Genomic DNA, 16,440 nt, shown 5'->3' with positions numbered 1-16,440 from the left:
CCAAAGAATTCAACACATGAACTCAAACGTTTGTACCACAACACTGACAGCACGTTATTCAAAATAGCCAGATGTGGAAATAACCCCTGTGTCCATGCAGCAATGACTAGAGAAACTAAACAGGGCACATTCACATAATGGAATATTACTCACCTCGAAAATAAAAGAAATGTAGACACATGTGACAACATGGATGAACGCTGAAGATATTGTGTTAAGTGAAAAACTCAGGCAAGGACAAATAGTACAAGATTCCACCTAAGTGTGAGGTACATGTGTCAAGTTCATAGAGATGGAAAATGCCATGGGGGTGCCAGGGACTGGTGAATGGAGAGTTATTGTTTAACTGGTACACTTTCGGTTAGGTGAGATAAAAAAGATCTAAAGATGGATGGTGGGGACGGTTGCACAGCAATGTGAGTGTACATGATGCCATTGAAATGTACACTTGAAAATAATTAAAATGGATATTTTAATGTTATGTACATATTACCCCAGTAAAAAAATATGTATGATTATACTTTTAAAAGGTTTGTTAATTTAATCTTAAACAGAAATTAGATTCCTAATCCACATAAACTATGACTCCATTTTTATCAGAAGAATTCAAAATTTGCACAGAGAAAAAAGTGATGTGGGAAGGGATAGGAGGTCATGATGATTCTTTTTCTTATGGGTATTTTATATAATAAATCCATCTTTTAAGTAATAAAAAAGGACAAACATGTATGTTTCTGGTTTTGTTCCTTAAATTCTTAATTATATAAATTAATATTTAATGTATATGTTTTCCCTCCATCTAAAACGTTTTCACAGATTGTCATTTAAATCTTGACATTAATCAAAATGTGTCCACATAGTACTATATCAACGATGGGTAGAACTGTTTTTGTGTGATTGTAAAAATTCATATCTAATAAATAAAGCCTTGCTATCTAAAAAAAAAAAAAAAGAATTTTGAATGTAATTAATGCCACTGAGTATATGCTTGCAAATATTACAAGGATAAATGTTATGTATATTTCTTCACAATAAAATTGTAAAAAATAAATCCTGACATTAATTGTAAATTAGAGTAAAAATCATTGAAGTCGAAGTCATTAAAGCAAAGTTCTTAAATTAAATCTTTGAAAAAATACATTGGATACTGAGGAACATAACACAGAGAGTTGGGAGGAAAAAGCAGTTTCTACATCCTGCCTTTCCTCCTTTTATTAAGCAGATTTTTCTGTAAATAACTTGTTTCTGTCGGTTTTGAGAAAGGCTTGAGAGGGAAGAATCCGTGACTGGGCGAGGCAGGACAGAAGCATAACAAAATGCCACGCCTTTCTTGGACACCCCTTCTGCCCAACCACTTTCCTTCCGAAGATTAGGTCTTGCCCCTGGCGTCCTGTATTTTGGGGACTTCCACTCCACTCCAGATTCTTCCATAACCCAGAGGCATTCGTCCTGAGACATTGATAACATCTCCCCCTGGTGGGCGCTGCATTCCTCTCCCTGCCCCACCTTTGCGTGGAATAAACAAACCACTAGACTAGATTATCCTGTTCTCAGCCTTCCTAGAGATCTTCATTCCAAACTCTAGGACTAAAGGACACGCAGAGTGACGCTGAAAACCCACTTGGGACTTCTTGCAAGCTTCTTTTCGGTGAACCACCGGCAGATCCCATGAATTCGGGGTAACTAGTAAATCCGGTCCCCAGGGAGGCTCTGGACCCTCTGTTCCAGCGCCTCAGCGCTGTCCTTGGTCCCCCAGCTAGACTCCCCTGCGTGCCCTGAGGCAGGGTCAGGCTGCTCTGGGACCAGGTGGAATCCTGTATGTTGGTCCTTTGGTCTGAATTCCAGGGCACAGAGGCCCCGCCCACAGGCCAGCTCAGCCAATCGTGGCGAAGGAATGTGGTGGAGGCGGGGCCAGCAGGGTAGAATTCCGGGCGTTAAATGGGAGGTTTAGGACCCACCATCAGGCTGTGAGACCCTCGGATCTGCGCCTGTGATTGTGCCTGTCCAGTTGCAGCTGCCACAGGTGATCTTCCCACGCCGGGCCTGAGCAGAGGGGCCACTCTGGGAACCAGCATGGCGGCCAGCCTTGGGGGTCGGGGGTTCGGGGGCTCCCAGGAGGCACTGTCCCCTGGACTGGCACCACCAGACGCGGTAGCCTGATCCCCACAGGACTGGCCGCGGGGCCCACCCCTCCCTGCGTCAAGATCCAAGTACCCTGAAAGCTGCGGGAAGGTGACAGGTGGGGAGGAGGGCAGCAGGCCCCCAGAACATCCCAAACCCTTAGCCTTCCTCCACAGCCCTCTGTAAGACACTTGGGAGGATAAATGCAGTTCCACTTTAGAGGCTCTCACATCTCAGAAGAAAAGAGTATGGCTTTTTAGATGGTTTGGTCTAACAGGAAGCTCATCTCTTTTCGCTGCCTAGGTTTTTGAAACATGCATCCTTCACTCTTCCTGGCCGCCCTTTGCCTGGGAATAGTTTCAGCTGCTCCACAAGTCGATCCAAATTTAGATGCACAATGGTTCCAGTGGAAAGCGGCACATGGGAAAATATATAATGTGGTTGGTAACATCTAACCTGTCCAGGGGGACCAACAGAGGACAATCTGTGCTGGTGGCAGTTCGTAGCAGAAAGTAGCTTCTTGAGGCCGCTCTTACGAAGGCAGTAAGCAGGGCCCCGTGACTGCTCACAACGTGGGCATATGTCCTGCTGTGTGGTTGCTGGAGAACAGCTCCCAGAAGCATCAGGCCATCCCTGGCTGTGGTTTCTCCCCCTTTCTGTCAGCACATTTACTTGGCACAGGTGAACTGATTTTAAAAAGACATAAAGATGGTAAGTTATATGTTTGCCTTTAGGATGAAGAAGGATGGAGGAGAGCAGTGTGGGAGAGGAATCTGAAGATGATTGAACAGCACAATCGGGAATACAATCAAGGGAAACATAGCTTCACAATGGCAATGAATGGCTTTGGTGACATGGTGAGTGTGGCATGGATTGCTGAACGTTTTGTTCTTTCTCTTTTCAGTACTTTGCCAAAAAAATCTCATGCTTGTCAACATTGTTCTTTCTTTTCCTAGAAGACCAATGATGAATTCAGGCACACAATGAATGGTCTTAAAATCCAGAAGGGCAAGAATGGAAAAGTGTTTCAAATACCTTCGTTTGTTGGTATCTCTGTACCTGTGGACAGGAGAGAGATGGCCGATGTAAGTCCTATGAAGAATTGGGGGTAACAACTGATCAGGTCTCTCTTCAACAGTGAAGCCAGAAAGAAAGTGGCCCCTGCTATGGCACACTGTGGTGCAGTATGCAGTTTGCTGTTTTAAAAGAGTTCTCAGATCAATGGGCTGTTGTCAAAGTCTTGCTATTTGGTTTGTAGACTGAGAGCTTTAGAGGGTCAGCATGGTTCTTCTTGGGCTTTTAGTGCAACGGGTGCCCTTGCAGGACAAAAGTTCCAGAAAATTGGCAAACGTGTTGCAATGAGTGAGCCATGAAAAAGGCATTTTACAAATAGATGATGTGGCACCACTTTTGTAAAAGTAAAAAAAAAAAAAAAAAAAAGCACATAATTAAGTACATGCATAGATAAAGAAAAAGGATAATTAATAGTTTCTTGGAGGGGTGCGGATAGAATAAAAGAAAGGGATCCTTACTTTATCTTTGCTGCTTGACTCTTAAAACTATGAGAATGTGTTCACATGTAAGTTGTGTACATCATTTATTAATTCAGTTGGGCAGCAGATTTTATGATGTGCCTACCCTGTGCCAGGTCCTGTCCGAGTGCTAAGGACGGAGAGGTGAACAAAACAAAGATTCATGATCTGATTCATGATAGATTCAGTGCTGCTCTGTGGAGAGACACAATATCAGCCTGAACAAACATAATGGAACACTATGTCAGATGGTGGCCATGCTATGGGAAAAACAAATCGGGGAACGGGAGAGCAGTACCAGGACAGGTTGTGTTAATTTTAATTCTGGGAAAAGACACACTTCTTGGAGAGGGTAACATTGCAGCCAAGGTCAGACGGAGGGGTGAAGCCTTGTATACATCTTGACAGGGAAGCAACAGAAAATACATAAAAAGGGCATTTAAACTAAAAGAATGTTTCTAAACATTAAAAAATACTATATACAAGATATCAAGCATCCTTTTCTAGGATCTCACTCTCGCCACCTCTAGGAATGGTCTGAATCACACTGGAGAGGTGGGCAGGAAAAGATAAGGGGGGCTGCCCCCCTCTCTGGTGAATGGCTGGCCCCACCTGAGACTGTTTTCTGGCCTGTTCCCCAACAAAAGAGCTTCTCAAGCACAAGAGGGCTTTTTGTTTGCAAATGCAGCTCATGTCCCTGGAAGCTTCATTTGTCCTGCAAGTTAGGTTGACACCCAGGGCAGTGTGATGATCATGTGACAAAGGATCCCAGACTTCCTGGGACAATGTGGATGGTGGTCCAGGAAGTACAGGCCAGGATTACCCTCCTGCACTTGAGTGACCAAAGGAGAGCCAAGCTGCCCCAGGAGACCTGACTCTGGGGGCCAGCCCTGTGGCAAGAGGACTTGTCAGAAGTCAGAATGTCAGTGACAAAAGGCCATCAGTATCCCCAGTATGAGGAGGGGTCTGGTGCCACAACCAAGACCTCCATGGTCTCCCGGGTCTCCCCCCATCTCTTTCTCATGCTCTTTTCTCCCTCACAGGGAAAAACAGGGGACACTTGATGTCATCGAGTGAAAGTGGCACTGAAGAGTAAAGAACATGTGAATAATCACAAGTTAAATAAAAAGAGAAGGAAGCAAAACATGTTTGGAGAGCATGTTTGTGTGTGAGGGAATGCTTCTCTGTCAGGTGTCCCTTGTCTCTGGTGTGGGACCCTGGCTGGGGCCTCACTGACATGGCAGAGGACTGGCAAGGGAGGGAAATGGTAGCAAACCTTCTGGAGTTCCCTTTTCTGCTTGGCAAATCCCTAAATCCACTGCTCTGGTGACACCTCTGGTAAGCCATGTGGGTTTCTTAAACTTCTCTTACCTTGGCCTGCTGATTTCCCTGGGAGCCCAGCATCCTGTTGAGCTTGTGGACTCCTGAGATCTAGATGGACACTGTGGGGGTATAACACAACCTTGCGGCCCTGATGGGTGGCCGAGAACCACTGTGACTGTGGGGATATAACATGGTCTTGCGTCCCCGACGGGTGGCTGAGAACCACTGTGACTGTGGGGATATAACATGGTCTTGCGTCCCCGACGGGTGGCTGAGAACCACTGTGACTGTGGGGATATAACATGGTCTTGCGTCCCCGACAGGTGGCCGAGAACCACTGTGAGCTGACAGGTGTCTTACTCTTCCCACCTGGATGTTCAGTGAGTCTACTTGTCCAGGCTGATCTTGACTGTATGAGTCCAGTTGTGTTCCTGGGTTGCTGATAAGAGCACAAGGCTCCCTGTGTAGACCAGGTGTGGTCATTTCCTGGGGCTGATGAAACAAATGACCACAAACCCAGTGGCTTAAAGTAAAAGAAATGTGTTTTCTCACAGTCTGGAGGCCAGAATCTGCCTGTGCGGTGCAGTGCAGACGCACTGCACATGTCCTTCCGATCTGATTTTAGCATCCTAGTTTGAGGGAGGAGGATGAGGATTTGGCTAATTTTTATTTTGTGTGATTGTCCCTCTAATTAAATATTCCATAAACTGATATTAAAAGTAGTTACTTTTCCTAATCTGAAGATGAAGATAGTAAAGAAAGGTGCCCAGGAATATTTTGGAAAGTGAGATACAGTTGGGAGTTTCCCCAAATTTAAAATTCAGCACAAATAAGCTGCATTTGCATAATTAAGACTTGCTGCTCCTTTAGGGCTGAGTCTAACTGCATCCCACCACTTGTGGAAAGCGATGAGCCCTCCCCACGCTCTTATCTGCCTTTCCCAGATACTGATTGTCTTTCCTGCCAATCTGTTGACGTTCAGTCATCTTTGCTGATGAGAAAGTGGAGCTAAATTCCTAAAAGGTGCAGAAAGAAAAGAAACTAGTAACCAGGATTCACCACGGCTTCTAAGAGCAATGCAGTTACCAAACAATATTCACTTAAAAGATATTCACAGTGTCTAGATATGCCAAGACCTGTTCTAGGCACAGGAGAGACCACAGTGAACAAAAGAGGCAAGATTGCTTATAAACAAATAAGAAAAATGCCAGATGGGGTAAGTCAGGGGTTGGCAAACAATGGATTAGGAGCTAAAGCTAGCCCACCACCTTTTTTTGTGAATAAACTTTTATTGGAACATAATCACCCCTTGAGTTCCTACTGTCTATGCGTGGTGTGGTATACGTGGCAGTCACAAGAGACCACCGGTCACTTTACAAAAGGTTTGCTGCACCTGCTGTAAGTGCAGGGATTCAAACAGTGGCAGCTGGTGGAAGGCAGAGGGAATAGTGAGTGCAAAGGGCCTGGGGCAGTAGAGAGTTAGGTTTCCCAGGAAACAGATCAAAAGGAGGGTTGATGGGGCCTGGCACCAGGGCTTGAGCATGGTGGTTTGGGGGAGAATGGTGCCTGAGGGATCTGATCACAGACTTGGCTGCTTGGCCAGGTCAGGAGACTGGATTTGGTCCATGGGTATCCTGCAGGTGGGAGCAAGATCTGACTCTGGTTTTAGGAAGCCCCTGCCCACCCCAGGCTGCCCAGCCAGAGAGACCAGGTAGAAGGTGATCTTGGTGGCCAGGTGAGATATGATGGCACTTGGATGGGGTTTTCCAGGCTCACTTACTTTGTGAGCCGTGGGCAGGAGTGCAGATGGAGGCGCCCGTCCCTGGGTAAATATTTAAAGTATAAGGTTAGAGTGAACAAACAGGAAAATAGCACATGTCCTGCCTCCCACTTACACAAATACACCTTCTGACCACCTGGAAGGCAGGACTGGTTTAGAATTTTGATCCTTGGATTCCCTGCTGCTTTCCCCTCCTCTTCATAAGACAGGCAGCCTCATCTGCTAGAGGCCCACAGCCATGGACACCCCAGGCCTCACCTCTGCACTAACCACAACTACCTGCCTGGGGAGGGCAGGGGGGACACACAAGAGGACATTCCCAAGCAGAAGCCAGAATCTAGGAAGCACCATAGTCCCAGCTCCTCACTCTCTGGGTTTACTGCAGGAATGTCTGAAAAGGCAGGGCTTTGTGGCCACCAGGGCACAGGTGGTCTTGGGGCTCCTGGTAGGTAGAGACCATAGAGGGGACTTGTGAGCTCCCTCCAAAGAAATCGGTGTTCTCCCACCTTCAGAGCTGTGGGGCGGGGGGAGGGAGGGCAAACTCACTGTCTTCCTCAGGCCCTCTCTGCGTCAGAACCACAGTCAGCCTTGGAGAGCACGCCTGTCTGGTGATGGCAGCTGCCTTCCCTGGGACACTGCTCTGGGCCCCACCAGGCCCTGTGCTGCCACCCAGCGGTGAGAAGAGAAAACGCGCCACCCACCTGCAGTCCCGGAGAGACTTCAGAACCTTCTGCTGTACTTACTTATACATCCAAATTGGTTGCGTTGGGATGTGGGGGGATAGTTGACAGAGATTAACATGCTCATTTCAAAATTTCTCTGAATACAGGAGTACAATGGAAGCTTGGGGAAGAAGTATGAACCAACATGAATTTACAAATAGAATGATTATAATATTGCTAACGCATATCTCAAATACGTACTGAGCACTAGCTGTGTGCCAGGAGCCCGGGACCATATGGTACGTGTGACACCTAATTTAAACCACACTACAGCCTTAAGGGGTATCTTCATCACCCTTTTACTGAAGCTGTAGGGGTCCAGTCGGCTGCCTGACGTCACACAGCTGGCGTTTCATGATGTGTCTGGCTCCCGAGCCAGGGCTTATTGAAGACTCTTAACTCTGTCTGAGTAAGAGCATTCTCATGCACATATTTTCCATTTTCCACTGTGATTTTGATCAATTTGGGCATGTAAGATAGGTTACAGCTTCTCTGAAGCCAATTGTTTTCCCCATGTGATGATTAGGTTCAGCAAGTTCGGTTTTGCAGGCAGTTTTTGGTGTCACCGCTGGAGGGAGTCAGCTCTCTTCTGCTGTGGGTCAGGGTCACTCCAGTCTCAAGCACTAAGGGAGGGAAAGTGGTGGAATGAGATGGTGTGTGTGTGTGTGTGTGCGCAATAGAATGAGAGAAAAGACAGAGACAGACAGACAGACAGGGAGACATTTGGAGAGGGGAGAGAGAGACAGAGAATGAGAGAACGAGACAGAGAGAGATCTATTCAGATCTGTGTTCTGGCATTTTTACAAGTCCTCATTGGGTATGAAGATTATGCCCCAGGAGCCCAGGAGCTACACTGAACCAGCCACATGTCAAGTGATATGTGGGTTACATGGAAGGGATATATTCTATTTTCTGCTCAACCCTTACCCCACAGAAGTAATGTCTCCATTCATCTTCCACATCTAGGAAACTGGAAGTGGCGTCTTAATAAAATGTGGCCCAGGGTGGCGGGATTATCCACAAGGGTCACTGTGTGTGGCAGCATCCTTCAGCCACTGTTTAGGGAGACTTGGGACTTGGGGCCTGGTGACAGAAGGTTCTGTCAGGAGGATGTGCCCTTTGACCCAGAAGCCGCCCCAGCTGCAATCAGCACAGCAATGCAGCGGGTCTCCCGGGGAGGCTGCTGACCTGGTCCAGGTGCCACACACATGTCATCTCACTGGATTCTCCCGACTTGGTGAGCTTGTGTGATAAACCCCCTTCAGGGAGAAGTAACCCGGGGCTCAGAGACATAATGTGCCTGTGACGAAGGCAGAGGCTGAAGCCCAGGGTCTGGCAGTGCTGTGCACATGGGTGAGGGAGGGAGGAGGAAAACTGGATTTGCTGCCACCATTCACACTTGAAGAGATGTCACTGGACAAGTTGGGTATTTGGGCCTCTTGTGGACAAGCTCTGGCCACACTGGATTCACATTCCTGCCCGAGGCTGCTTAGCGGGGAGCAGGGAGGTGGTGCCCCAGACAGAGGGGCTCAGTCTCTGCATTTCACCACCTCTCCCCGAGTCTGATCGACCAGGAGAGAGAGCTCAGAAGCAGGCTGCCCCCACCCCCATGTGTGAAATTGTGTCCTGTGACAGAAATGACATTTCGAGGATGCATTGGAGTGTGTGACCCTGGGCGAGGGTCACCCCTAGTCTATCTCAGAGATGGAATTGAGCCCCAGACCTGAGGACCAGAGCCAGGCAGTCTCCCGGAGGCCCAGGCAAGGCTGGAGGGAGGAAACCCCACAGGGGATGGTGTTACTTAACACCTGGGTGGGGAGGGTCTCCTTCCAAACAGTCCCTGGTAGTGACAAGACGTATCAGCAGTTAAATGTAGACCTGCCTGAGGCCGGGGAAGAGCCAGGAGCTGTGTCTGCAGGCTCTGTAGCAGGTCTCCTCCTTCCCGTGAGGGGCAAGCATGCCCTGGGCTGAGGGGGCCCAGCTGGAGGCACAGCACGTGGAGCCTGGACCCCCCCCAGTCCTTGAGCTGCCGGCTCACCAGTCACTTCTTGACCCTCATGAAACAGTATTAAGGGAGTCCTCAGAAAAGCAGACCATGCCACAAATCTGAGGTGCCATGAGGGCCTCCCAGGGGAGACTGTTCATGGATGGGGACAGGCTACGGGGGCGCAGCTGAGGCCTCCAGGGAAGGAGGTCCGGTTCCAGACACAGAGCATTTTCACCGCATGGTGTCTCTCCAAGTGTCTGCAGGGCCATGTTCCCTCCCCCCATCCCAGGCCACAGCCCTGGACACCCATGACCTTTGCTGGAATGGTCTTTATCTTTTCCCAGGAGAGATGCCCACATGGGCACGTTTATGTCACTCAGAGAGCAGGCAGTTGGTTTGCCCCAGACCCCTGGCCTTTGCACTGTCATCTCCTGAAAATGCTGGAGGATAAGGGCTGCGCCAGCAGCCAGGATGCAGGGCCAGGTGGCATGTTTGGATCCTGGCTGCCTCTGTCTGCAGGTGCTCAGGGTCCGGGTTTCCTCCCCACACTGCCTGTCTGACTGCCACACACATACTTGTTCTGTGGCCAGCAGAGCATCACAGCTGTCACGTGTGGGGCGGCAGGAGGAAGGAGATGCCCAGAGCAGAGGGGGAGCGAGTGTCCAGGAGGAGCCCTGCAGGGTCTGTTGCCCGCTGTCCCCAGAGAGGAGCACATGAGAGCAAGTGTCTTCTGTCCAGGGTGCAAAGGTGGCTTCTTCATCAGGCCTGTCACTTTTCACCACTAGGGGTCAGCAGATAGCAAAAATTAATGTTTTCCCTCGGATTTCCATGTCTCTCTGTGAAATTACTATTTTTATAATACTGTATACAAACTCTGTCCTAAGGAGAACTCACTGAGGTGTAGGAATGCCTGCCTTTTACCAAATCCCCTCTGCTTTCCTTGGACAAGCCTAGCCTGCTACTGCACAGAATCTATTTGCAGTCAATGTAACACCAAGTGGTACCGCTTCATCTGTATCCGTCAGCGGCCAGGTGGGGACATTAATGGAAGGACAGTGTCCTGGGCAAAAGTCAGGGGCTCATTCTAGAGACGGTGAAGCATCCAAGTCCTGGAACAGAAGGAAGCCGTTACCTCCCTTCGGGCTGTAAAGACAAGAGGAAGAAATCGTGTTCCTGGGAAAGCTGGAGCCCGGGGGTGAAGCCGCTCCGGTGTCTAGAGTCACAGACACACAACTGGAATCAGAGAATCAGAGAAGCAGCTGGGAGTGATGGGGTGGGGTGGGGGGGCCTTCTCTCCCTGCAGCCTGTCCAGGGCCTCCCGTTGGTTGACCCCAACCAGAAGCCAAGTGGCCGGGGGACCCCAGAGATGCAGCCCATGGGGTCCGTCTCTGGGGCCCAGAGCAGCTCAGGAAAGGGATGTGGGAGGTGCAGCAGCCAGAAAGAATCCAGGCAACATTCTTGAACCGCTGCCGCACAGCACACGGGAGGGGTCCACACAGCCCAGCAGGGGGTGGGGGCGAGAGTGTCGTGGGAAGGGGCAAGGCATGGCGAGGTGGGAGGGGCGCACGCACACACGCTGCCCTGGGCGGGGTCTCACTGCCTCCTCTCCTCCTGCAGGCTCCGTGAGCATCAGCAACCTGTACCCGGGCTGCGAGCACGTGAGCGTCAGGAGCCGCAGCATGATGTTTGAGCCGGGTCTCACCAGGGGGACCCTAGAGGTGGTGGTGGCCCCGCCCAACACCCGCACTGCGCGGCCGATGACCAGTCCACCAAGGCCATCGACATCCAGAACGCCTATCTGAACGGTACAGTAGCCTGCCCACCCCACAGGCGAGCGTGCCCAGTGTCCCTTTGCCCGGACTGTAAGTCACCTCCCCAGGGGGCCTGTCCCACTGCATGTGTCACAGCCCCACGAAGGACAGAAGAAGAGCCGCGCAAAGTGACCTTGCGATGACCCAGTGAAGCGTGGCTGGTCAATACCCCTAGTGAAACCAGACACCCTGCTGTCCTGGGCACCTAGCAAAGCCCCAGGCACATAGTAGGTGCTTAATAAATGACTGCTGAGTAAATCAATACATTTTCTAGGCAGAGCCAAACATCCACTTGGATGAGAAAATTTATAAAATACAATCCCATTAGCTGTTTGACAAATCCTAGTGTGCAAGTGTCTTTCTTTCTTCTTTCTTTTTCTTTCTTTCTTTCTCTTTCTTTCTTTCTTTCTTTCTTTCTTTCTTTCTTTCTTTCAGAGAGACCATGTGTGGGTTCATGTGAGAGAGTTGCTGTGCAAGTAGGGGAAGGGCAGAGAGAGAATCTCAGTCAGGCTCCAAGCCCCGTGTAGAGCCTGAGGTGGGGCTTGATGCTACCACTGTGAGATCATGACCTGGGCTGAAATCTACAGTTGGTTGCTTAACTGACTGACACTCCCAGGTGCCCAGGAAGAGTTATTCTTGAATACATCTACACTCAAGGCTGACGCTGATCCAGGCACAAAGCAATTTTTCCATCAGCAAAAGTTCAAGTGTGTTCTTTGCTGTCAATCGTTTCCAAAAGGCTGAAACTTTAAAAGTTACCAGGGAAGATTACTTTCTTCAGCAAACACTGTGTCTTCTGTGTCACACCCCCAAACCTTAGTGCTCCCGGGGCCCCCAGTTGGGCCCATGTCACTTGAACACCAGCCCCTGCCTTGTTGAGTCACAGTTTAGAGCAGGAATAAAGCAATTTCTTTGAGACTCAGGTGAGGACCGTATGAGCTGATTCAAGCATCTGGTAGAGTGGCACTGGGAGGCGCTCAGAAAATGGCAACCGGGAACATCTTCATGTAGACTCTGTTATTACCCTGAACCCCATGAAAAATAGGGGTGTGTTACCTAGAGCAGTGGCTGTCATCAGCGTGTGTTACCTAGAGCAGTGGCTGTCATCCCAGTGTGCACGCGAATCTTCTGTGGGGCTTGTGAAGACACAGATTGCAGCCCTGCCCCCAGAGCTGCTGATGCAGCAGGCCAGGGGGGTTCCCAGGTGATGCTGTTGCTGGTCTGGGAACCCCACTAGGAGAACCACTGGCCCAGTGAAGTGGAATTAAAGTCCATGTCCATGGGCACTTGGCAATCCTAAGCGCTGAGTATTCTCTGAGCTCCCCAAGCTGAGCTGGCGTGCGGCATAGGTAGAGAAGTGTGTCCTCAGCACCCCAAAAGCCCTATCCTGGCTCTTCCCCAGCCCCTTCCCTGCTGCCCCAGGTCTGGCTCCCAGCGCTCCCCATGCTCGGAGGACCCAAGCTTGTGTTCCGGATCCCTTCACACCAAGGTCTCAGCTGCCAGACTTAGAGAGTCCTGTCCCCAGGAGTGCGTGTGCTCCTAGAGGAGGCCCCACAAGAGCCCTTGGATCTTCCCAAATGACTCTGACTGCTGAATTTCTGGCCCAATAAACACCGACAGGAAAATTAGGGAAAGGAAACCTGAATTCCTACAACATAAGTGATTGTGTATAGTCACCCCAAAGACCAATGGTTGGGTGTCACCATATTTGTGGGAAGTGGCCATGTTGGGGGGGGGGTCCCATGTGTCTGGATGGTCACTGGGAGGTTTCAGGTGCATCCCTCCCTGTGCCAACATCCTGAACGTCACCACCCTCTCTCCTGCTTCACCTATTTCTCTGCCACTACCTCCCTCCCTATCACACAATGACTTGTGTGTGAAACGTCTATTTACAGAGCAGACCACAGCCTGTTCTTTGGCCACTTGAGAAGCCAGTGTCCCTCCTCTCTGTGTCCTAGATCATCTCTCATCCTCCAGAACCTTGCTTCTTACTGATAATTTTACTAGAATTCTTAACTTTTCAGTGAAATTTTCTTAATTAATATATTGATTGTACTTCTTATAAAAAAGTACATATTTATCCCAAATGTGTATTTCTTATAGTCTTTTCCTTGTCAGACCATGTCCTCATCTTATCCCTTTGATATTTGTAGGACAGACTCCCACGTGTGGAATCCCACTGTCTGACTGACAGACAACATGTGAGGCCTTTGCAGAAGAGGCTGTGTCTGAGACCATCCAGGGAACGCTTCCTCCCTGCCCCCTGCTGTCTGCTGATCACCGCCTGAGGTGCTCCCCCCTGAGTTGTGGTTTTTCCAGAAATGTTTGTGTTTCATTTCACACGGAAAGGGGAGGAAGGAATCCTCTTCTAGAGTGATTTCACACACAGTGTTGTTTTCATGTTAAGACACGTCCTTGCTGCTCTTGTGTAAACGTCAACGTTGTGCGTCCACGCGGAATCCGCAGAGTGTCCGCTGATCATTCCCGCTCATCTCAGGTAGAAGGTGACACAGCTGCAGGAAAGGAAGGTCTGCGGGAGGACTCAGCAGACCCCTGACTCCTGCTCGGTGGCAGTCCGCTGTCATTTGCCTGGAGCAGATGGTTTTCACATGTAGATCCTGGTTCGATGACTTCCTGTCTGTGAAGTCCGACAAAGAAGGCGAGGAAGCAAGATTTCCTGCGGTGATTTTAAGTAGTGAGGGAGTTTTAGGTTGAAGTGAGGGAACACGTCCTAATTCTTCTGTCCTGAGAAGCGTGTAATTTTAATGTTACATGATATGTGTGTATATGTGTGTGTGTGTATATATATATATATATATATGCATTATGTATATACATATATATATGAATACAGATTTTTTTTTCAATATATGAAATTTATTGTCCAATTTGTTTCCATACAACACCCAGTGCTCATCCCAAAAGGTGCCCTCTTCAATACCCATCACCCACCCTCCCCTCCCTCCCACCCCCCATCAACCCTCAGTTTGTTCTCAGTTTTTAACAGTCTCTTATGCTTTGGCTCTCTCCCAGTTTAACCTCTTTTTTTTTTTTTCCTTCCCCTCCTCCATGGGTTTCTGTTAAGTTTCTCAGGATCCACATAAGAGTGAAACCATATGGTATCTGTCTTTCTCTGTATGGCTTATTTCACTTAGCATCACACTCTCCAGTTCCATCCACGTTGCTACAAAGGGCCATATTTCGTTCTTTCTCATTGCCACGTAGTACTCCATTGTGTATATAAAGCACAATTTCTTTATCCATTCATCAGTTGATGGACATTTAGGCTCTTTCCATCATTTGGCTATTGTTGAGAATGCTGCTATAAACATTGTGGTACAAGTGCCCCTATGCATCAGTACTCCTGTATCCCTTGGGTAAATTCCTAGCAGTGCTATTGCTGGGTCATAGGGTAGGTCTATTTTTAATTTTCTGAGGAACCTCCACACTGCTTTCCAGAGTGGCTGCACCAGTTTGCATTCCCACCAACAGTGCAAGAGGGTTCCCGTTTCTCCACATCCTCTCCAGCATCTATAGTCTCCTGATTTGTTCATTTTGGCCACTCTGACTGGCGTGAGGTGATATCTGAGTGTGGTTTTGATTTGTATTTCCCTGATAAGGAGTGACGTTCAGCATCTTTTCATGTGCCTGTTGGCCATCTGGATGTCTTCTTTAGAGAAGTGTCTATTCATGTTTTCTGCCCATTTCTTCACTGGGTTATTTGTTTTTTGGGTGTGGAGTTTGGTGAGCTCTTTATAGATTTTGGATACTAGCCCTTTGTCCGATATGTCATTTGCAAATATCTTTTCCCATTCCGTTGGTTGCCTTTTACTTTTGTTGATTGTTTCCTTTGCTGTGCAGAAGCTTTTTATCTTCATGAGGTCCCAGTAGTTCATTTTTGCTTTTAATTCCCTTGCCATTGGGGATGTGTTGAGTAAGAGATTGCTACGGCTGAGGTCAAAGAGGTCTTTTCCTGCTTTCTCCTCTAGGGTTTTGATGGTTTCCTGTCTCACATTCAGGTCCTTTATCCATTTTGAGTTTATTTTTGTGAATGGTGTGAGAAAGTGGTCTAGTTCAACCTTCTGCATGTTGCTGTCCAGTTCTCCCAGCACCATTTGTTAAAGAGACTGTCTTATTTCCACTGGATGTTCTTTCCTGCTTTGTCAAAGATTAGTTGGCCATATGTTTGTGGGTCTAGTTCTGGGGTTTCTATTCTATTCCATTGGTCTATGTGTCTGTTTTTGTGCCATGAATACAGGTATTTTTACTTAATCTACACAATGCAATAAAAAGATGTTGCTTTTTCTCTTCTGTTCTCTTTTTTTTTCTTTTCTTTTTTAAAAAATATAAATAAACTATTGTTTGTTGCATTTGATTGTTGGTCTTTAATTCAAAAGGAATCCTTTTTCTCTGTTTTTTCTTCAGTCACCAAAATCCCACATGGTGGGGCAAACCAAATTGAAGTCCAGAAAGTCAGTTAACCTAAACTCCTGTGTGGAAACACCTGGCTCATTTGGGGGGCATTAGTACTAAAGTTGGGGATGGTAGGGGGAAGCGGGAAGAGCCCAGATGGTTTTCACACTGTTGTCACTTGAAGAAGGGAATCCCTTCCGTTGTCCTTGGCTGATCCAAACACCACTGGAATCCTTGAGTGCTGCCCTGGGCCTGTGGGGAGCTTTCTCTGTGTGTTCAGAGGTGTGGGAACCAGCCCGCAAGAGGAGGAGAAAACCTACTGCCAAAGACGCATATCTCCTGTCCTTCCAGACACAGCCCACAGCCCAGGCCATGTGCTGGAAAGCTAGCTTTGACCTGCATGGAAGTGCTTAGTGACAAAACCTGCATTTAGTAAAACCTAAAGACTGTTTAAAAATTCACAGACAAAGAAAAAGTTTGGAAGGAGAAAGACTAAAATGGTCACCATGATTTTCTCTGTGGGACTGGGATATAGAGTCTATTTCTATTTTGCCCATATTGTTCACAATAAACATGATCTATGTTATAATGAGAAAAGAAATAAATGAAATAAACTAAAAGCTACACATAGACATGCCTGGAAAGGATGGCACTGAGATCAAAGCTGTGGTCACCTTACAAGGTTTGGATGCTCTTATGTCATCTCCATCTTGAATGGTAACTTCACTCTCTCCTGCTTCAAAGAGTGTCT

At 48.2% G+C, this 16,440-nt stretch overlaps 2 protein-coding genes and 1 pseudogene across 3 annotated transcripts in view; 2 read left to right on the top strand and 1 right to left on the bottom strand.

The window, feature by feature from the left end:
• The window catches only part of LOC112868650 (tyrosine-protein phosphatase non-receptor type 2-like), a 31,992-nt pseudogene extending 29,832 nt beyond the window's left edge, over positions 1-2,160 (top strand).
• Positions 1-16,440, bottom strand: part of LOC112868732 (procathepsin L-like) — a 174,163-nt gene that overhangs the window by 96,173 nt on the left and 61,550 nt on the right. The window lies entirely within an intron of this gene.
• LOC147574786 (procathepsin L-like) lies at positions 1,895-4,797 on the top strand. Of its 2 annotated transcripts, none has more exons than XM_086685149.1 (5): positions 1,895-2,023; positions 2,425-2,561; positions 2,856-2,978; positions 3,081-3,206; positions 4,697-4,797. In XM_086685149.1, exons 2-5 carry the CDS (start codon positions 2,436-2,438, stop codon positions 4,715-4,717), a joined length of 396 nt encoding a protein of 131 aa, XP_086541275.1. In that variant the 5' UTR covers positions 1,895-2,023; positions 2,425-2,435; the 3' UTR covers positions 4,718-4,797. The 2 variants fall into 2 exon arrangements, with proteins under 2 accessions (XP_086541275.1, XP_086541274.1); XM_086685148.1 differs by having other exon boundaries at positions 3,078-3,206.

The sequence above is a fragment of the Puma concolor genome, chromosome D4, assembly GCF_028749965.1.
Source record: "Puma concolor isolate L17-30 chromosome D4, mPumCon1.1.hap2, whole genome shotgun sequence".
In the NCBI taxonomy this organism is placed as follows: Eukaryota; Metazoa; Chordata; class Mammalia; order Carnivora; family Felidae; genus Puma; species Puma concolor.
Note: the sequence above shows the minus strand (reverse complement) of the source record. Positions and strands in the feature narration are given on the sequence as shown.

What these genes read in the sequence shown, in the direction of transcription:
- LOC147574786 (XM_086685148.1), top strand. Translation starts at nt 2,436, where the DNA reads ATGCATCCTTCACTCTTCCTGGCCGCCCTTTGCCTGGGAATAGTTTCA. An exon ending in ATGGGAAAATATATAATGTG is followed by an intron (nt 2,562 to 2,855) that starts GTTGGTAACATC and finishes GTTTGCCTTTAG; the next exon opens with GATGAAGAAGGATGGAGGAG. An exon ending in TGAATGGCTTTGGTGACATG is followed by an intron (nt 2,979 to 3,077) that starts GTGAGTGTGGCA and finishes TTCTTTTCCTAG; the next exon opens with AAGACCAATGATGAATTCAG.